Consider the following 22,032-nt stretch of genomic DNA (forward strand, 5'->3'; position numbering starts at 1 on the left):
AATCACATTGTAGGATTTTTAATGAAGTAATTTGCAAATTATGGTGGAAAATAATTAACAAAAGTTAATCTCAATACTTTGTAATGTACCCTTTGTTGGCAATGACAGCGGTCAAACGTTTTTTTGTAAGTCTTCACAAGTTTTTCACACTGTTTCTGGTGTTTTGGCTCATTCCTTCATGCAGATCTCCTCTAGAGCAGTGATGTTTTGGGACTGTCGCTGGGCAACACAGACTTTCAACTTCCTCCAAAGATTTTCTATGGGGTTGAGATCTGGAGACTGGCTAGGCCACTTCAGGACCTTGAAATGCTTCTTACAAAGACACTCCTCTGTTGCCCGGGCGGTGTGTTTGGAATCATTGTCGTGCTGAAAGACCCAGCCACGTTTCATCTTCAATGTCCTCGCTAATGGAAGGAGGTTTTCACTCAAAATCTCACGATACATGGCCCCATTCATTCTTTCCTTTACACAGATCAGTCGTCCTGGTCCCTTTGCAGAGAAACAGCCCCAAAGCATAATGCTACCACCCCCATGCTTTACAGTAGGTATGGTGTTCTTTCTCCTCCAAACACGACTCGTTGAGTTTTTACCAAAAACTTCTATTTTGGTTTCATCTGACCATATGACATTCACCCAGTCCTCTTTTGGATCATTCATATGCTTTCTAGCAAACTTCAGACAGGACCGGACATGTATTGGCTTTAGCAGGGGGACATGTTTGAGTTCCCGGTGGCGTAGTGTGTTACTGATGCTAGCCTTTGTTACTTTGGTACCAGCTCTCTGCAGGTTATTCACTAGGTCCCCCGTGTGGTTCTGGGATTTTTGCTCGTTGTTCTTGTGATCATTTTGACCCCACGGGGTGATATCTTGCGTGGAGCCCCAGATCGAGGGAGATTATCAGTGGTCTTGTATGTCTTCCATTTTCTAATAATTGCTCCTACAGTTGATTTCTTCACACTAAGCTGTTTACCTATTGCAGATTGTCTTCCCAGCCTGGTGCAGGTCTACAATTGTGTTTCTGGTGTCCTTTGACAGCTCTTTGGTCTTGGCCATTGTGGAGTTTTGAATGTGACTGTTTGAAGTTGTCGACAAGTGTCTTTTATTCTGATAACAAGTTCAAACAGGTGCCATTAATACAGGTAACGAGTGGAGGACAGAGGAGCATCTTAAAGAAGAAGTTACAGGTCTGTGAGAGCCAGAAATCTGGCTTTTTTGTAGGTGACCAAATACTTATTTTACCAAGGGATTTACCAATTGTTTCATTAAAAATCCTACAATGTGATTTTCTGGATTTTTTTTCTCATTTTGTCTCTCATAGATTGAGGTATACCTATGATGAAAATTACAGGCCTCTCTCATCTTTTTAAGTGGGAGTACTTGCACAATTGGTGGCTGCCTAAATACTTTTTTTGCCACACTGTGTACTTTTACATAACCATAAAGTAGTTAATATTTTTGTATCATAACTTGTGGGTTGAAGAGATGTATCTCTCTCACACACAGACTATAATACAAGCAACATGGATCTACCTGGTGTGGGCTTTTCTTTTTTTATTTAAGTGTTAGGTTCTGACCCCTGACAATCGATACCCTAAAACACCCAACTCTTCTCGCTCAACCACCTTGTTAGACGACCTTCCTTTTTTTCACCTCAACTTTCAATTTTCACACTAACCCAATTAGCATCTCGTCAATAATGCTCAGCATTTCATTTTGCTCTTTTAATTAACAAATTCAATTTGCTCGAAACTGCTGTGAAAACAAATTAAAAGCATGGCAAATGAACAGCCCCCACTTCCAGTGGCCATTGCTAAGGTGATTTTAGATGCGTCAAATTTCTTCCAAGACCCAATGCAGATCCTGACATCAGTAAAACCCAATCATTAGTACAAATATGTTTATTTTATTTTATTTATTTATTTAATTATATTTTTAACTTATGCATTTAATTAAAATGCAAGTTATTTGTGACACCTAACTAATATTTATCTTCATAATAAATGTATATAGTGTACATTGAAGCAGCTAAAATAGTAACATAATTCTTAAACACCACATGCATGTTGGAGGTTTTCCCATCTGGAACAGGGGACCTCCACTTCACAGATGTGCACAGATGTTCTTGTACACTGTGATCACTACCTGGTTATGGAGCTCCATGGACGTGTTGCCACCACTATCTTACAATCAGCTGTTGTCTCAGGAGTTTGCATCTGGGTTGTTTCCTCCTGTGGTAGATCGTTGCCTTTATTAATCTGGAGCTTACCTGCTTCTGGTTGGCCACGATCAGCTTATTTCAGCCATAAGTTGGTTTCCTATGGTACCAATGGTACATAGTGGGTTGCTCTCACTTTGTTAGAAAGAGGTCACAGACACTTGGTTTGAGTCAGCTGAAATAGGGTCCAGCAACCTATGCCACCATCTACAGAATAAGTCATACATATACACATACTACTCTAAAGTGCCTTGTGTGTCCCTCTGTCATTGCCATTACCATCAATTCATAGTTGCTTAGTGCGCCCATCCCATGGGGCCATCATTTTTATGTACCCAGCCCAATGACGTCAGTTACTCTGTGTGTGTGTGGGCATGTCTGTGTGTGTGTGCACATGCATCCTTCCCAAGTATCTTCATTCTGTCGTTCTACAGGCTTGTCTTTGGCTGTTGTCCCTATTCTGGTTTATTGCAGGGCAGATTCCACAGTGACAGATCAGACAGGCTTTACAACAGCCATATTCTTTACCCACTCATTTTGCACACAACTCATAGAGCTAATGGAGATGGCTAGAGGCTCGCCACTAGTCGAGACACTTAGTATATCATAAATAGATTTCTAGTCTAAGTCCTATGTCCACTAGGATAGGCTCCAGCATCCCCTGCTACCCTGTACAGGAAAAAGTGGGTGCAGATAATGAGACAAGTTGAGATTTCTAGTCTTAAAGTTGCATAAAGTAGACAGCAGTTGGCCATTTCCTGTGGCAAACAGAACAAACAGAGGGCGGGAGGCTAACTGCACAGCAAATGTTTATATTGCTTGTGAATTTCAACTCTCCTTTCTTCTTTCGACTTTCTCATTTTCATCCAAAGGGTGTTTTTTTAAATTGTCATGCTCCAACTTTCTCTAAAACCTAGTCTCTCTTGAAGCTATGATTAGAAGTTACTAGACATCAAACAATGCCTCCATCTGCTACACTCACTAACATCTGGAGAGGGTGTTGGCTGTTTTGACATGTGGAGAAGACACACAGAAGTGTGTGTGCATGTATTGTTTTTGTTTGCTTGTATATGTGTCTCAGTGAATCTCCATCAAACTCCATCCCCTCCCTTTGTGTTCTCTGCTCGAAGCTAATTATTGTCCTGCATAATTACCAGTAACACATCATTCGAGACTGCATCAGCTTTAAAGAACTATTCAGCCCTCAATTCTGATTCAACAATTCACGATTGAACATCCTAAATATACAAGTTGTGGAGAAAACGCTTTAGTCACACAACATTTTATTTCGAATATGTCTCCCACTGTCTGGTGGCTTGAAGATAACAGCTATTTGAATTTGTTTGGGGGTATATCATGAAAAATAGGAAATAGCTAGGTTTGAAACTAATAAAAGCAACAGGAAACAAAAAAAGCTGAATTGTCTCGAGCCACATAAACATTCACCCATTTTGTTGGATCCATGAAGGCAATAAACCAATGGAAACCTACAGGTCTCTTGACCTTCATGTCCAATTATGCCCCAGACAGGAGATGGCTGAACTTTTCAACCTTACATCTTGTCTATTGATACTGCAGTAGGTTTGGAAGGAGCAAGTCAATATTTTTAGTTCACTGTTGTGAGGACACAAGTTTTTGTTTGAGGTAAAAAGAAAAAAATTGGCTAATGTTTCTTAGGGCTTAGGCTCTGAGACCATTGGGAGAATCCCATCTCCATTTTCCTCTCCCAAACTGAAGAACTTAAAAAAAGTATGGGAACAAAAGGATAATGAAAGATAGTTGCATTTTCTACTACACACTTGGCACTGGAGTGTTTTCTGAAGATATCATTGTTTTAACACGCAGCACACCATAATGTAAGAGAAATGAATGAAATGTCTGATGAAGGAGACTGTGGCATTGTGCTGTGGTCACTGCTGAACAGACCACTTTTATTTAGTATTTTACATCCTAACATTAGCACAGAAACACAATTTAAGTTAAATATAAATATGTAAAAAATAGTTCATTAGATGAAGTAGATCAATTTACCATAATTGTTTTATTAGATCATTGGTATGTCCGAGCATTACTAAGTCCAAGTGAAGGTTTAGCTATTTTTCTCATGTGTGACGGGGGCCATTGATTCAGTGTTCTATAGTTAATACTAAGTTGTTACTCCCCCAGAAAGGGGTCAATCATTGTCCAACAGAAAAATGACTAAGGAAGGAAGTCCATCTGATTGAGGCATCTGGGTGCAAGCTTGTTGTGAAATACTATTATTTGTCAAATGCTTATTTGACCAAGTGTTAATTAGCAATCGATTTCCTGATTATTAGAAAACTCTAGATCTTAAGAGCAAACATGATTTCCTTACTCGCGGATATTTGGTTTACCAGATATGTCCATTTCTGGTCTGATTATGGTAAATGTGGATTAGCTAAGGTGTGAGCCCAAGGGGCATACCACCAGTGACGTGCCGTGAGCACTAGGGTTGGGTAGGCAGGGTGTTGCAAATCGAGACCACCAATGTCAACACCAATGACAATTTCATATGTTTCTGCTGGCAAGTGTTAATTCAATTCAATTCAACTTTATTTGTATAGCGCAATTTACCACAAAGTAATCTCAATGCGCTTATCAATATATAAAATTCATAATAAGAAAGAAAAAAGAGGTCCACAAGATCCACATGGACAAGTATTTACAAAATCAAAATCGTAAAACACTATTAAAGAAACATAAACAATTATTTAATATAGCCTCCATACTCTCCCAACAAGATATATCTCATGACACGGCAGCACATCCGTTGTTTGTGTTGGAAACACAGAAACACGGAGAAAACAACAACAACAACAACAACAACAACAACAACAACAACAACAACAACAACAACAACAACAACAACAACAACAACAACAACAACAACAACAACAACAACAACAACAACAACAACAACAACAGTGAGGTGCATCCACAAAGCCAATCCTTCCTTTCACTGTGGATAATATGAACAATGTTCTGACCTTACCTTTGCTGAAGGTCTGGTAGCTCAGGTGTTGGTCTCCCATTTTTTAAAAGCTGTTGTTTTTCCTCAAAAGAAAGTTTCTCTATCGTCTCTAGCGCTGTCATCCTGCCTGTAGTGTTATCCCGCCCACTAGCTAGAGAACATAGCAGCAGCGGTCACGTGATATCAATTCACTAATGCACTGTACTTTGAACTTACGTATAGCAATTAGCATTACGCGGTTACGTCCAAAGGCAGCGTAGAGAGCTGCCTTTTTAAGTAAATGGTTTTCATCTTGGGGTACTGACTGCCAATGCGCAAACACACAAAAAAATGCCATGGGAACAGAGGCAGAGCAGCAATGTGCTTTTGGGAGAGGGCGTGGCCTCCTGCCTTACAGCGGAGTGAGACTGTGCAGCCGTACCAGGAAAAAGCAATGTTTAGTAATTTGGGCTATGAAAAGCACAAAATGCTGACACTTTCAAACTCATAGGTACTGTAGGCTATCGGAAATGGAAAAATAAATCATTTATGATTATATTATAATTAAAACAATTAATCAAAATATCAATTCACCCTTGGGTAGGCACTGCCTACCTTGCCTACCCTGACTGCAATTCACTGCATACCACCATCTTTGCATTTGTTCTTCTGTCCATGAGTTTAGGAAGCACCATTGAAATGTGACTTGATAAGTCCATCAGTCATTTCTTTACTCTGTCAGGATTACACAAATTAGATGTTTTATCTTTGGGGTCTTTAGGCAAGGCAAAACGAAGCCAATTTATTTGTGTAACTGTAATTTCATATACTGTACAAGGCAATTCAATGTGCAATACATGATTAATGTGCAGCATTTAGAAAACAGAGTTAAAGAAAAATAACAATTAAAACAATAAAAACTTTGGAGTTTCAAATAAAAGTCTTTGTCTTACCATACACGGTAAAGTAATGGATAGCTGAATAATATGTCAAGAAAAAATGTTTTGCTGAAAAAGTGGAGGGGTTGAAAGCTAGTCATTATAGAAAACTTTGGATGAATAAAGCTTTGGTGAATAGGGAAATGACTAACAATGTCGACTGGCTTCTCTATCAGAACTACATAATTTCCAAGTTTATGGTGTCTGTTGCATCTCTTCTCAATGAATCTGTAGACAAAGTAGGTGCACAAGACTTTAAATATTGTACAATTAAACAACAACCACTAAAACGTGTATTTGTCACTGGTTTTGTCTTGATCATTAGATACTATCCACACCACTTTTTGTGCATGTTGTTTAAATAATTTGAACAGTTGAATAACATATAGTGTATGTAGAAAATGCATACTTCCTAGAAGTAGTAGATATGCAGAAAGATTCCATGGTGTCTTATACTTACTTAGTCCTATGTATCATTGCTACTTTCAGTATGTTTTTTGTTGTCTGTTTGCAAATGGATCTCGCAACTTGGTTTTTTATTAATTAAGGAATGGGTTTTTTCTTTCAATCAGATGCTCCGATTTATACATTTGGTAATTGTCATGCTTAGTTAAACATGGTTAAAACTCCTTAATAAAGAGGTCTGTTCATCTGATAGAGGGCATATGTAGAGGTGATGGTTGTAGTTGTCACAGCTAGCTTAGCTGCTCTTTTAATCGTTCCTCATTAATATTTATTGACCGAGATGGAAGTGAGTCATGTTTTCAACAGAAGTTGTGCCTATTTCTGTACGACCATTCGATGTATTCAGGATGTGCCGTACTTAACAGTATGTGCTTGCATTTAAGTGTCCTCACATGTCAGCATGTGTTACATGTGCATGCCATCTGCGGTGCATATTATCAGATTATGGCGGTCCACAGTAGGCAGCGTGGAGGAGGACCGTGTACCGTGTTCAGGTGGCCACAGCTGTCCTCTGCTTCCCTTCAGGAGGAAGCTGCTCTCCACTCTCAGAAGGAATAAATCTTTTATTTGGTTTGTTGTATTTTTAACCAGGGTACTTCTGGTCACGCAACAAAGCCCTGCCTTCTATCCCCTCTGCACCCGTCTTCTCTCACAGCACACATTCTCTGCTCCTGTCATGCAAGTGAAGCCATCATCTAATTTCTACTGTCAAGTAGCATTTATCTGAAAAAACAAACTAATAGGAATGTGTTTTCTTGCCGAGACAAAAAGCCTTTTAAAGTTGTTTTTTTATATTTTCATGAATAAATATGATCTCCAACAGTGTGTTGCCGTTCTGAATACATTGGGGTCATATCTCCTCAATATTTGTATTCCTTTTGCGGCATAATACCCTTGAGAGCAAGAAAGCCACACCCAAACATAACTTTAAAAGCTCTCGCTCTTTTCTCATTCTTACCTCACCTCCACTCTTTGATACTCAGGGGCTATGAGTAAGATGTAGTGTAACACACAGACAGGAGCACCATCAGGTTCCCCTTTTGCCTTTAAAGTACCTCATGCCAGTGAAGGTTGGTGTGAGCACAGACGGGAAAAAAAGTGACTCAGATGAGGTGATGGAGCTGTTTCACCAGATGAGGTAAACAGGGCAGAGTTGGGATGAGAGCACTAGAGGGAGATAGAAGATTACTGAGGCTCCTGACGTAGATTTTCTCACTCACAAACCCATCAACATTAATTCTGACACTGGATGTATAATAACGGGATTGGTCTGTGTGGGTTGTGTGCAAGTAACTGTCTATTGCATTTGACCTCAGAAAAGCAGCCAGATTTTGGGTGAGGCTAGGGTGGCAGTGTAATAGCAAAAATTGTACTACTTCTGTTACTACTACTGCTACTACTAGTACTATTGATTTGAGTCTTACTATTGATACAACTACATCCTCTTCTACTACTACTACTACAGATACCAGTACAGTACTGATGATAGGGTACAAATACTACTATTGAATTGATACCATTACTACTATTACTATTACTACTACTCCTACTACATCCAATTCTGCTGCTACTACTACTACGACTACATCTAATTCTTACTACTACTGATGCTGCTACTACTACTACTACTACTACTACTACTAATACATCTAATTCTTACTACTACTGATGCTACTACTACTACTACTAGTACTACTACTACTAATACATCTAATTCTTACTACTACTACTACTACTAGTACTACTACTACTAATACATCTAATTCTTACTACTACTGATGCTACTACTACTACTACTACTACTACTCTACTACTACTAATACATCTAATTCTTACTACTACTACTACTACTACTACTAATACATCTAATTCTTACTACTACTGATGCTACTACTACTACTACTACTACTACTACTACTACTACTAGTAGTAGTAGTACTACTACTACTACTAATACATCTAATTCTTACTACTACTGATGCTACCACCACTACTACTACTACTACTACTACTACTAGTAGTACTACTACTACTACTACTAATACATCTAATTCTTACTACTACTGATGCTACCACTACTACTACTACTACTACTACTAATACATCTAATTCTTACTACTACTGATGCTACTACTACTACTAAAACTAATACTTTTAATTCTTATTACTACTGATGCTACTGCTACTACTACTACCTTTACGTCTAATTCTACTACTACCACAAGTACATCTCCGATTGCTACTACTAGTAGTACAGTAGTCCCTCGCTATATTGCGGTTCACCTTTCACGGCCCCGGTGTTTCGCATTGTGTTCTGCGTCCTCGTACACCCACCAGCGACTCATCCAACTCGGTGAATTTCGCTGGCTGCTGAAGCGAGGAGCTGCGCTCCTTTTTCCGCTCTCATAAACATAAACCACCAGTGAAAAAAGCCTGTGTGATTAGCGGCTAATACTATCCTAGCTCAGTGCTACAGAGATAACTTTTACCTGCTACTGCCACCTCCTCGCTTATTCTCCTCCACGCCAAATCCTTCCTAGTCCAGTCCCGGTTATAAAGACCGTGTCATACTGCTCCAGGTGGTCGCACACAGCTTCTACTCCATGGTTGAATGGGTGAACAGACCGGGGTCCGTGTTGACGTGAAGTCATCGTCAAACAAAGACTCTGAATGTGTCTAATCACTTGCAGTGTGACTCTGAAGTGCTGTATGTTTGAAAACAGGTTTATGTTTTAAAATCTACAAAGGTTTGAACTTTGAGAGTGTTTAAACAAGAGAGAAATGTTAATTCCTGTTTGAGAAAAGTGTATAAAGTGTGTATTGAGGGGTTTTACAGCCTTAAAACATGTATAATAATTGTAAAAAATAAAGCTGACTACTTCAAGGATTTCGCCTATTGCGTGTTATTTTTAGAACGTAACCCATAACTACTACTACTACTAATACGTCTAATTTTTATTACTACTGATACTACTGACTTTACGTTTAATTCTGCTACTACCACAAGTACAACTCCCATTGCTACCACTACCACTACTTCTAATAATGATACCATGGCTACTTCTACTACTATGACTACAACTACTACAACCATAAATAATATGGTCGCTCCAAAACAGGTATTATGACCTGCAGAGAACGCTCATTATTTAAGAACAGACTCAAGACCCACCTGTTCAATTTAGCTTTAAATTAATTATTTATTTCATTTTTCATTATTTTTATTGACTTTTTATTCTATTTATTGTATTGTATTGTACTTTGTTAAATTTTGGTATTGTATCTTACCTTATTCTTATGCTGTTTTTATAGTTTAAGGATGTTTTTATAAATAAATATTGATTGATTGAGTGATTGATTGATTGATGGATTGATGGATTGATTGATTGATTGATTGATTGATTATCTGTTTGTATTTTTGCCAAAATATTAACCAAGGATAGGCCTTACGCGGGGCTGGACTGGGACCAAAAAATGGCCCTGGCATTTTTGGCCATAGTGGCCCACCACCATACAATACGCGAAAGCACACAACATACAAGAAGATATATCTGCACATTGTATTGTTTCAAAAATGAAAATAAGATGTAGCAGCCTATATGGAAAAGAGTAACCAGTTAAAAGTTTCATATGCTATTTCAATACTATAAAGATGCTTATCTTGGGAGAGCTGACCACAGTGTCACAATTCCCATCTTGAATTGAAATTGGATGTCAAAGGAACACTGCGAGAGATGTTTTTTTCAGTGTTTAATGAAATATACTGTTTATTCAAATACACAATTGTGCCCACGGTATTTATCCATGTAAAATTATACTATAATGGGGTGTGTATTGCCTAGCATCTGACGATACGATTAATGTACCGATACTTTTGGACCATTTTATGCCACCTGTTACTTATTTTTTGCCACTTTACTTACACTTTACTCATTGCCGGTCACGGACTTTATCACCATTAGCCTCCGTTGCTGAGTCAGTCCATCCTCGCTTGTCTCTCAGCCCAGTAGCAGTAGTGCTGCCTGGCAGCGTCGTCAGCAGCAGTGCCGGGTGGGGACTTTAGTGACTTTATCTTTTTAGCCCACTGTTTCTCAGTGTTGCCCCGCACGTTTTTTCTCCGGTTCATTTTTTCCTGACTACTAGGTAAAATTAGCAGACAGTTTGCCCATAGCGCCCATTAGATCCCGTCCCCGCCTGGCTCATGTAGTGATTGACATCACTGTCAGGGCTCTCTGAGCCAATGATTGGTTGACAATGACAAACAATGGACCAATAATGTGTTGATGGTCTCTGGCCACACACTGCTAGCCAGTGATGAGTGGCCCAATAGGATGGAATTTAGAAAATGAAGAAACTTGCACTGCCCCACATATGCTGCCTGATGGGTCATTTCAAAATAATCATTAAAAAAAAACGTAGCGCACCAAATCGGTGTCACAGACTGAGTTTACTTCCGTACTGAGATTATAACCATAATCCTAATCCTAACCTAATCCAATAAACAAATAAAACATGTCCGTTCACATTGCAAACAAAAATGAATTATTATTTCTTTCTATTCGTTGTGCGCATGTGCGCTCATGCACATATACAATCTCAGTACGCTGCGCACTCAGTACATGACACCGGCCCACTTCTGGTTGAAGGCCCACTGGGCATTGCCCGGTATATGCCAGATGTCCAGTCCACACCTGGCCTTATGCCATCAAAGATTCCATCACAATATACTGATTCTGCATCACTTTAAAAAATAAAATAATCCCTGTTTCTCATCATTGGCGAAATTTCAAAAATTCTTATCTTTGTTTGTAATTGACTGATATTTGTGAAGTTCGAACCCACAACTTTCATCTAGATCTGATCCAGATTGTACATTTCATTGCTGTTTTCTGATAAATGGTCTGTATGATTAGTTTCTCTGGAGCTGAGTCCGAATGATTTAGCAGTATTGACTTTAGAATAATTTAAATTGAGCTACAAACTGATGGCTGACATTTTAGTCCCGCCTCCTTTTTGCCTCTTTTTCTTCTGTTAATCAACTAATAACAAAGTACCGGTAAATTTTGGAGGAATTGGCTTCAGACAGATTGTGCATGAATATTTAATTTAACCATAAAATATGGGTTTAGAACATGAATGGTTTCCTCACAACTGTTTCTCTTTATTCCTTAGATGCCCTTGCCCTCCTGGTTGTTGACCATATTTTTACTAATCATGATACCATAGGTTTTTACGTCCTCCTGCTGTTTTTTAAATGTCATTTATACAGTTAGATATATTTTAATTATCTGTATGTGTTTCAGACATTTAGGCTTCTCATGTTGGGATGTTATACATTTTAAAAGCTACCACTTATGTTTTAATCAAATCTTTTTGAAAACTCTGAAATGTTTGTCCAAGTCTGTACGTAATAAACATGTAGTTATCAGTTATTTTGGTAAGTCCAACTCTTTCCAAGTGTCGTTTTGTCTTTTAGTGAGCTTATCAAATTCGCTTTGCAGTAAGATCAAACTTTTTTAAGAGCCACAGTCATAAAACATTCTAGAATAACACAGAGGCGTTTTGTTGTATCACAGTTTGTGGGCCTTTTCTTCTCATTCCACATCCGTATATTTGTATCTTCTTCTCAAACACAATGACTTCTGAAGTGGTTTTTTTTTTACTGTCGGCTCCCACTTTTCTCCTCATTATCTGCCTTAACACCACTTTAAATTGCAAGTTTTAGGAATATCCACCTATTGTGAATGTATCATACTTTCAAGTCGATCGCTTTTATTAAATAATGCATATTTTAATCAAATATATCAGTTTTGCTATGTCTGGTGTGGTCAGATTTTGAATTGATAATATTTTAAGCACAAATTAGTTTTTTTCCGTCTGTATTCCTTCTACCTTAGCACAGAGATAGACACAGGCGAGCAGGATGAAATCAATCGGTCAATGAGTGACATTACGTTTATTGATCTGCAGTGTGTGTATGTGTGTGTGTGCGTGCGTGCGTGCGTGTGGTTTGACACAGAGTGACTTGCAAGTGTTTGATCCTCCAACCTGTGATCATGTTTGGTGTTGATGCATTTGCTGTAATACGGCTGACTCACTGTTTCTCCATCCAATGGAAAAACCAAGCAGCTCATCCATGTTGAGGACTAACAAAAGCATGAAGCACTTAAGCTTTGTCTTTTCAAATGCTGGCTGGCAGAACAAAGCCTCACACTTCTGATTTACTGGTGCAAATAGGTAGAACTTAAGAGTGTGGTTATGGTTTCTCAATTATAAATCGAAAAATAAATGTGGTCACATATTATTAGACAAGACTTAGTTTCACCTGCAATAATGTAAAGTGCCAGTAGAGAGTGATACACAATGATCATCCTCAGTGATAATTGAGTGGTCCCTTCTGTTCACTTTTACTTTAACCAGTATCCATTTCAGAATTGACAGAACTGATTACATTGGTTTTTGTAAGCCTAGAGTGAAGTAAATATACCATGTAATAATACAGTGATTGTCAACTACCTATTTCCTTCAACAAAAAAAAAACTGAGGAAAAACTTGAATGGGAATAAATGAAAATATGGAGCAATTTATAGCTGAGATAATAAAGAACATCACAGCAGGGCAACAGAAAAAAGGATTGTCACACTATCATAACGATCATAACTAGACTAATTTCCCTAAAATTTAAACAAACCCCCCAAATAAATGAAAGAATATGCCTGTTTATTAAATTCTAAATAAATGAATCAAAAGGTGCAATTAAAAAAAGATATAAGATAAATAAAAAAATAAACTATTTAAATGTGAATACAAATCAGAATTTCTTATTATTAGTTTATAAAACTGAACTTTTTAGGTTATTGCCTGTGACCCACTGAAAATTGATTTGTGTCCCTATTTTGGGCCCCAAGCTCTTTGAGAACATGTGTTGTAATATGAATATACAGTATAGTAGATAAATAAGCAGCTATCCTCTCACTCAGATTTTTCTGATGCCATTATTGATCAAAATCTGCTGTTATCTTCTCAGTGTTCTGTTGCCACTCGCCACACAAAGCCGCTGTTTCAAGGGTTTTCTCCACATGTGTGGGTGAATTTACAGCGATGACATCATTTCTACCATAAATTACAACATCTTAGCTTTCAGAAACTGTTGGATTTCTTCCAATATATACGGCAGATTTAGATGGACATACAATAATTTAAAGTGTAGCGGTAACACATTAGGTGGAAAACCTAGACATATACATTGATTTGTAATGATCTACACTTTTTTTTTTTTACATTCTATTTTATTTTTCAAAGGAATACTGGACAAAATGGGTCCCAGTTAAATAAGGGATGGCTATTTCTGTGTTCAAATAACAAATCAAGTAGGACTTCAGTTTTTTTTTTCGGGACGATTGGCAATGTAGCTCAACATAGTAGCACATCCACCTCTTGTTTAATATCGCAAGGGCATCATTGTTCCTTGACCACGCCCATTCCAGACGATCATTGGATATTAAAATGTTTTCATAGTGAAAAGTAACGAGGGTTGCTCTGTTGAAGAGACAAAGTAAAAGTACATTTGTAATTGTACTCGATTAAAAGTAAATACAAAGCGTCATTAAAAAACTGCTTAAAGACCGTGTAAAGCAAATTCTGACATTTTCTTCTAAACACATTAAATAGGTTGTCAGTGTATTCCTTAAAACATGTACAAAGCCATTCAACCATTTAGAATGTCACAAACTGTTTGACATTTCTATTTTCAGGTTTTAATGGGCGGGTCAGAAATAGCTGCGTTACGTAACGGAGCCCTCATTAGCATAAACTCGTCCCTGCTGCTCGAAAACAAACCACATATTCGGACTCGGGGGAATAAAACACGTCCGCCGATGCCACATTTTCCATGAAATGAGCACTTTTTTTACACCGTGGTTTTGTTTTTCACTTCTAGCGGGCACAGTTTTGACTCTACCCGGGAGAGATGCACATATTCGGACCTTTCCGCTGACACCTTGGTGCGATCCGAGCACTTTTGGAAGCACTATCGACCCTGGAGCCACTTTCACATTGCTCTCTGCCATAGACACAGTACACAGAGGCGGCACCTTCCCGCACATAGGCGTGGTTACTGACACGCCCCCAGTGTCTCAAAGCAAAGAGAAATACTTGTTTTTCCATGATTTTGGAATAAATTCTAATTTCATATACTTAGTGATTTTTTTTCATCTTTCAAATTTGGCTCAGTGGTCAATGACATGTTTCTGTGGTGTGACAAACGTATTTCTGCTTTACACAGACTTTAAAAAGTATTTAAACCCCTGTTTTCTGCTGACCTGCCACTAGGGGGTAAGTCAAAAAATGCCTTGATTATGGGCGTTACCTCTGATGCAGTAAGACACGCCCGGTGAGTGTTGAGCCTGGGGGAGGGGTGTTGGGGGTGAGATTACACAAGTGCTAGTTTTCCATGGTGGGGCGAGGCCAATCGTGGTGGTTTGTGACTTAAGATAAAGTACATTTACGTGTTACTGTATTCACCTCTGGGTAAAAAAAAAAGCATACATTAATGTTATATTTTGTGTTCATCGTGTAGTATTTATGTGTTACAGAATAAGAAATAAAGCTAGATGAATAAATGTTTCTCTAAATCCAGCTCTATATCTGAGTGTGTGACCCTTTGTTCTCTGCAGGTGGTGGTTCACAGTGTTGTGTGTCTGTGTGCATGTGCGTGTGTATTTAGTGGTGGAGGATATGATCTCAGCTCGGCTCATGTTGTCACAGTGACCTCTACTGCATGCATAGTCACCGATCACAGCATCAGTGATCCGCCCTTTACACAAAGAGCTTTGTAACTGGTATTGTTCCATTCACTCCCTGTAAGAAGGACATGTGAGGGTTTTAAACAAATGACTGAATGATCAAAATGACAAAAAAAAAAAAAATCTATGCTAAACAATTTAGCGGTAGAGGGGTCGTCTTCTGGTGGAGAGCTTGGGGTTTGATCATAACCCCCAACCCCCCAACCAAGACAGTATCCCTTATATTTTAATATAGGTGTACAATAAATCTAAAATAGCCACTTATCAACCTCTTACTAAATACAATTATGTGATTAGAATCTGGTAGGTCGACCTTTATTAACATTGAAATGCTGTGAACATTCCTACTAGGGCTGGGCAATATGAACCAAAACTCATATCTCAATATAGATTTTCTCAAAATGATGAAATACGATATGAATCTCGATAATTTTATTTCAAATGAAGTCTGACTAGAAAGACAATTCTGAGTTGCCACACAGGCTCATTTATTAACAAACATTGCTGATCAATATGTGCTACTTTTGGCTTTTTCACCTGTAAGGGACAGCACGTGTGAGTGACTTCTGTAGTGTAGCTTGTTATGGGAAACACTCATTAATCCATCTAACTAAGCTTTACATGTTGTTCTGAGAAGTAAATGCAGCGACTCCTAAAACTAGTTTTTTATACAAATAAGCTACAACTATAATATTGCATATATATATATATATATATATGCAATATTATAGTTTTCTGTATCGCCAAAATAGAAAACTTGATACATCTTGAATCTCGATGTATCGCCCAGCTCTAATTCCTAATTTATAAAACAGCCTAAATAAAAACATAAATGAGTAAATGAAGCACACGTGTTTATTTAATATACTTAAAGTTTATATACAAGTCAACAAGTTGCATATTTACTGTTAATTTCACGTTGCTTGTCTTTAAGTTAGACATTAACATTTTATTTTCATTACATATTTTCTTTTAATTTCTCATGCTCACTCATGTGGTTCTCTGGTATTCATTAATGACTTATTAGACACATTTGTTACAGACTTTACATCATTTAACACTTTTTAAAGCAGTGTATATTTGTGGCGCTTGTGATTTTTCATGGTGACTTACGTGGTTCCTTCCCCCGTGGTAGATGTGAAAATCTCAGTTATTAATCTAACAGAACGTGTAACTGTGTCCCATCCTGCTGCTCTTTAGGAAGATTAACTCTGTCTCATTTTATAACGTATTTACACCAGTTCTTTGTTTTTTTCGCCAGAACGTCTTCATTCATTCATCTCTTTTGAGTTGTTTCTGGGTTTGTTGCCGCTGTCGGCACTGATCTCGTGAGAACTGCCACCAAGCCAGGCCATTTCAGGTTTCAGTTCTCGCGAGGCTAGTGATGGCGTTCAGTTTAGTAAGGCATCTTTGAATTATTATTACATTAAAATACGGGATATTTACAGGAAAATACTAATACAAGAAGATGGTGGGAAAGAGGGGTAAAATACGGGAGTTTCACGGCCAAAACGGGACACTTGACAGGTTTGGGTTTGATCCCAGGCTATATACAGTATCTGCATTGCATTGCAGCTCTGTCCCATTGGTGTGTGAATGAGCTCATATTGTTAAGCACTTTGGAACTCGGTGGTTATAAAGCACTATTTTAATGTATCGTTTACAAAGCTGAAATTCCTAACTTTTTGATTGCAGCTCTGATTAAAAAAATAACATATTTAGTTGTTTGCACTATAGTCTGATAGAATAAACACATGTTCTAGTTCTATAGTATACTGAGAAATGTGTGTAGGACGTGAACGTTTGAGTAATGACTAAAAGTACTGACTAACAGTACTGACTAACAGTACTGACTGAATTTAAATGAATTATTATTATCTCACCTTTCTAGACTTTTAAAAAGCTTAAAATAAACCATTATTTATTCAAACAGTTCTTTCCAACGATGCAGAAAACTACAGTATTTGGTTTTCTTCATGCCAACATTTTTACACTTTCTCATTTGACTGATAACTTCTGTGTCAATTGAATGGTTTTAACCAACCTTCAATTTACACTAATCACTGTCATTACATTTGTTAATTAATTGAATATTTTTTTAAAAAATTTTTTTTTGTCATTTAAAAACTGGAAAGGCTTTTGCATCTGTAGTGAACGTGGAGCTAAATATATTCCATCGCTGCACCCGTTGCTCATATCATATCTTTTATTGTGAGTAAATTATTATTATTATTATTATTATTATTATTATTAATACTTTAGAAAGTGTGGAAGCCCATCACAGGGGTGCACAGCAAGCAAAGCAGTGTTTGAAGAGACAGGAAGTTTTTTTTTAATTGTGGGAATTTTTTTGGTGGTTAAATATAATTGACGTGTCAGTGGTGCTAAGTCATGGGTTAAATTTCTCCCACGGCCCGAATTAGATGCTCTAAAGCAGGGGTTCTGAACCTTTTTGACCTCGGTACCCAATTTTCAGAATACAAAGTGGCCTGGGGTCCATTTAAATATTAACACTTTCATTTCAATTGATCCACTTACAGTTGAACAAGCTAAAACCTGGTCAAATAAATGATATGATTACACTGTGATCATCTAAGACATTTCTTTTTATTGTGTATGTAAACAACACTGAACAGGTGAGCAATTAGAACAAATCAAGTTGCTACAAAAACAAATATAAAGGATCAATATTATTAACAAAAAAAAACAGAAATCACAAAATATTTTGATTTAGATACACAAAAACTTGAAGAAAAATTCTGATAATTACACATATTTGGAAATAAAATAAATACATTAAAATTAAAAGTATTAAATTAAACAAATAAACTGTAATTAGAATTTAAATAAAGTGCAATTGAAAATATTAACCTGCTGATGAATTTCACAGGCTTCAGTGCTTCGTTGGCTCGCGTTATTATCCCACACTCAACACACTGGGCTCTCAGCTCTGCCTCACTGCCACCGTTCACAAAGCCAAACCTAATAAAGTCACGGTTGTACTTGCGGATACATTTTGCCTTTGAGGAGTTGGTGGCATCACTTTCATCTTCACTTTTTCATTTTAAAAACTTTTCCATAACTTCAGCCAAAAGTTTGCGCCTGTCTTCGTCTTCTGCTGATGCTTAATGGAGCGTGTTCAAAAACTGAATGACGCCTCACTGCCAACAAGTGGTGAGAAGCTGCACATCAACCCCACGGCCCTCGAGGCCCACAGGTGCAGAACTGAAAGTTTTTCGCAGCCCAGTAGATGGCACCCGTGGCCCACAAATGGGCTGCAGCCCTATGGTTGAGAATGACGGGCTGGATTTGGCCCCCGGGCCTTGAGTTTGACACATGTGTCTTACAGGTTCATATTTAGTTTACTAGGGATGTGATTGATGAGAATAATCTGTATTTTTTTGTTTATTTTTTGTTACAGCAACAAAGACAGCTGGACCTGTTGACCATCACCAACACTGGTAAGTGCCTGGTAAAGGAATTCAACTCACTGTTCTCAGGTTGAGGAATTAAACCATGAGTGCAACATGTGAGTTTCTCCTTATGCGACTTGATGTTAAACATGTATTGTGTTCTGTGGGTGCTGCCGTTGCATGTTAAGCAGTGGCAAACTGGGACCAAACTGTCACAAACCCTTGCAGCAGACCCGGTGGTGATTTGATGGCTGCAGGCCACTTACTGAAGCATGTGTAAATGAATGTTGTTGTTGTTGACTGATGTGTTAGAGGTGAATGTCTTTGATGCTTTTGTAGTGTGTTCAAATGACTTTAATTGAAGCAGGAATGCAAATTCTTTCTTTGTGTGCTGCGTGTCATTTGAAGTGCATTTCCAACCACCAGTCCATAACCAATTACCAGTAAATCTACTTTATGGTACAATGGATTTCACATACAAATTACCATCTAAACGCAGGGCTTCTGGGCAGTGAAATTGTTGGTGTCTACGACATTAGGGAGAAGTGAATTTTCTAAAGTTGCAGTTAATTTACAGGCTTTTAATTTAACTTCCTGTCACTACAAGATATCCACATTTTCCGTTTTTTCCTGTGGTGAATAAAAGCACATGTGGCTTGGAGATGCAGCTGTTTAAGAGCGAGATCTACTGAAATGTTGTGTAAGACCCATATGTGTAAGTATCAGGGTGATCTGATAATGCTTTGATTAAAGTGATGCATATTTAACAGGTTTACCTTAGAGATGTTCTCAGACAGAGGAGACATTCATCCTAGCCTTAAATTTTTACCTCCGCTAAGGAGAATATGTTTTTGCCTGTGTTTATTTATGTTTGTTTTTTGTTAGTCTGTGAACAGTCTAATTCCAAAACTAATGGACGGATTTTTATGGAATTTTTAGAAAATATCAGAAATGGGATATGGAACAAGTGATCACATTTTGGAGGGGATTCGGATCAATACTGATTCTAGATCAGTTACAAAAATCAATGATTCCCTATACGGTATGTTTAGGTCTTTGAGCTGGTTCTAAAGCACCTCCCGCCAGTGACTTTTAAAGTGGTACCGTGATCCAGATCCAGTGACATGCTGTCAGGTTAAGCAAGGTAGGCAGTGCCTACCCAAGGGTGAATTGATATTTTGATTATTTGTTTTAATTATTATTATTATTTTTTAATTATCATATAATTATAAATTATTTATTTTTCCATTTCCAATAGCCTACAGTACCTAGAAGTTTGAAAGTGTCCGCATTTTGTGTGTTTCATAGCCCAAATTACTAAACAGTGCTATTTCCTGGAACAGCTGCACAGTCTTTTTTTTTTTTTCACTCCGCTGTAAGGCAGAGGGAGGCCACGCCCCCTCCCAGAGGCAGTTGCTCTTCTGCCGCCGTTCCCATTGTGTGTTTTTACGTGTTTGCGCATGCACAGTCAGGTCCCCAAGATGACAACCATTTACGTAAAAAGGCAGCTCTCTACGCTGCCTTTGCACGTAACCGCGCTATGCCAAATGCTATACGTAAGTTCACAGTACATTAGTGAATAGATGACACGTGACCGCTGCTGCTACGTTCTCTAGCTAGTGGGCGGGATAACACTACAGTCATGATGACAGCGCTAGAGACAATAGAGAAACTTTGCTTTGAGGAAGAACGACAGCTTTTAAAAGATGGGAGACCAACACCTGAGCTACCAGAGCTTCAGCAAAGGTAAGGTCAGAACATGTTTCATACCTTTCACAGTGAATGGTACAAAAGGAAGGATTGACTTTGTGGATGCTCCTCACTGAGGCTGTTCTGAGTTGTTGTTGTTGTCATTTTCTCCGTGTTTCTGTGTTTCTAACACAAACAATGGATGTGCTGAGATATGTCATGAGATATATCTTGTTGGGAGAGTATGGAGGCTATATTAATTAATTGTTTATGTTTCTTTAATGGTGTTTATGATGTTGATTTTGTCAGATGGTTAAATACTTGTTCATGTGGATCTTGTTGGGTTTTTTCTTTTTTTATTATGAATTTTATATTTTGATAAGCGCATTGAGATGACTTTGTTGGAAATTGCTTTATACAAATAAAAATGATTTGAATTGAATTAACACTTGACAGCAGAAACATATGAAATTGTCATTGGTGGTCTCCATTTGCAACGTGCCTACCCAACCCTAGTGGTCACGGCACGTCACTGTCCAGATCATGGGTATTTGTGTTCAGAGTGCTCTCGTTCACTGTATTTCAACCGTTTTTGAGCCATCTTTTCATAAAAAAAAAATAAATAAAAAAAAAATGAAACGCTGTAGCCAATATTAACAATGTACAATTGTTCTGATAAAAAAGTGCAATTAACAATCTGCAATCATTCTGATAAGTGTTTTTAATAGGAATCAAATCAACAACAACAAAAATATATTATAGTTTTTCACATTTTTTTTTCAAATAAAAAGTGCAAATTACAATTTGTATGTATTTCTTATCAAAGTGTCTTGAATACAAAACAAATGAAAAAAAAATATGTATGTCATCTTTCATATTTTTCATACTTGACACACATCGTGGGAGGGATAAAAGTTTGTAAAACATTAAATATAATTAAAACTACAAATGAATGTTATTCTGTGTATCATTATTTTTTTATGTAATGTATTTTTGATATATATTATATTTATATAATAATATGTAAATATATTACAATGGCATATTTGCAGACAATATTCAATTAGGTTTCAAAAATATTTTTTAGAGCAGTTTGGTGTAATTGATTAATTAATAACAATGGTTGAAAAGCCCTGTTGTAGTTGACTGAGAGCAACTCAATATGTTGACGTGAACTTAAATCAGTTATTAGTTGATTTTGTTTAGTACTTGCTGGTAAGCAGGATCCTTTCACTGCTAGAAATGTCCACCATAAATATTCACACGAAAAACCAAAGGATGCTTTACAACTTCTAACTCAAGCACCATGTCACATCCTAAACCATCATAAAAAGACAGGATTCACTCGTAAATGTTGCAATAAAATTTTTACTCTAGTGACACTAAAATATCCTGTTGAGCATATCCAGGCTCTGTCATTCCATTTCATCCAAAAAAGAGCCTCCTGCTCTCCTTTATTTAATGGACTTCTAGTGTTGGTCAGACTTTCTTTGAGGGTCAGTCTACACCCACAAAGGGACACCACACTGAATCAGAT

At 37.6% G+C, this 22,032-nt stretch overlaps 1 protein-coding gene across 1 annotated transcript in view; it reads left to right on the plus strand.

Moving 5' to 3' along the window:
- The window catches only part of agbl4 (AGBL carboxypeptidase 4), a 336,625-nt gene that overhangs the window by 198,222 nt on the left and 116,371 nt on the right, over positions 1–22,032 (plus strand). The window contains exon 6 of the mRNA XM_028443884.1: positions 18,815–18,854. Within this exon, the coding sequence (XP_028299685.1) occupies positions 18,815–18,854 (40 nt within the window). The remainder of the gene's footprint in view (positions 1–18,814; positions 18,855–22,032) is intronic.

This window comes from Gouania willdenowi, chromosome 4 (genome assembly GCF_900634775.1).
Source record: "Gouania willdenowi chromosome 4, fGouWil2.1, whole genome shotgun sequence".
NCBI lineage: Eukaryota > Metazoa > Chordata > Actinopteri > Blenniiformes > Gobiesocidae > Gouania > Gouania willdenowi.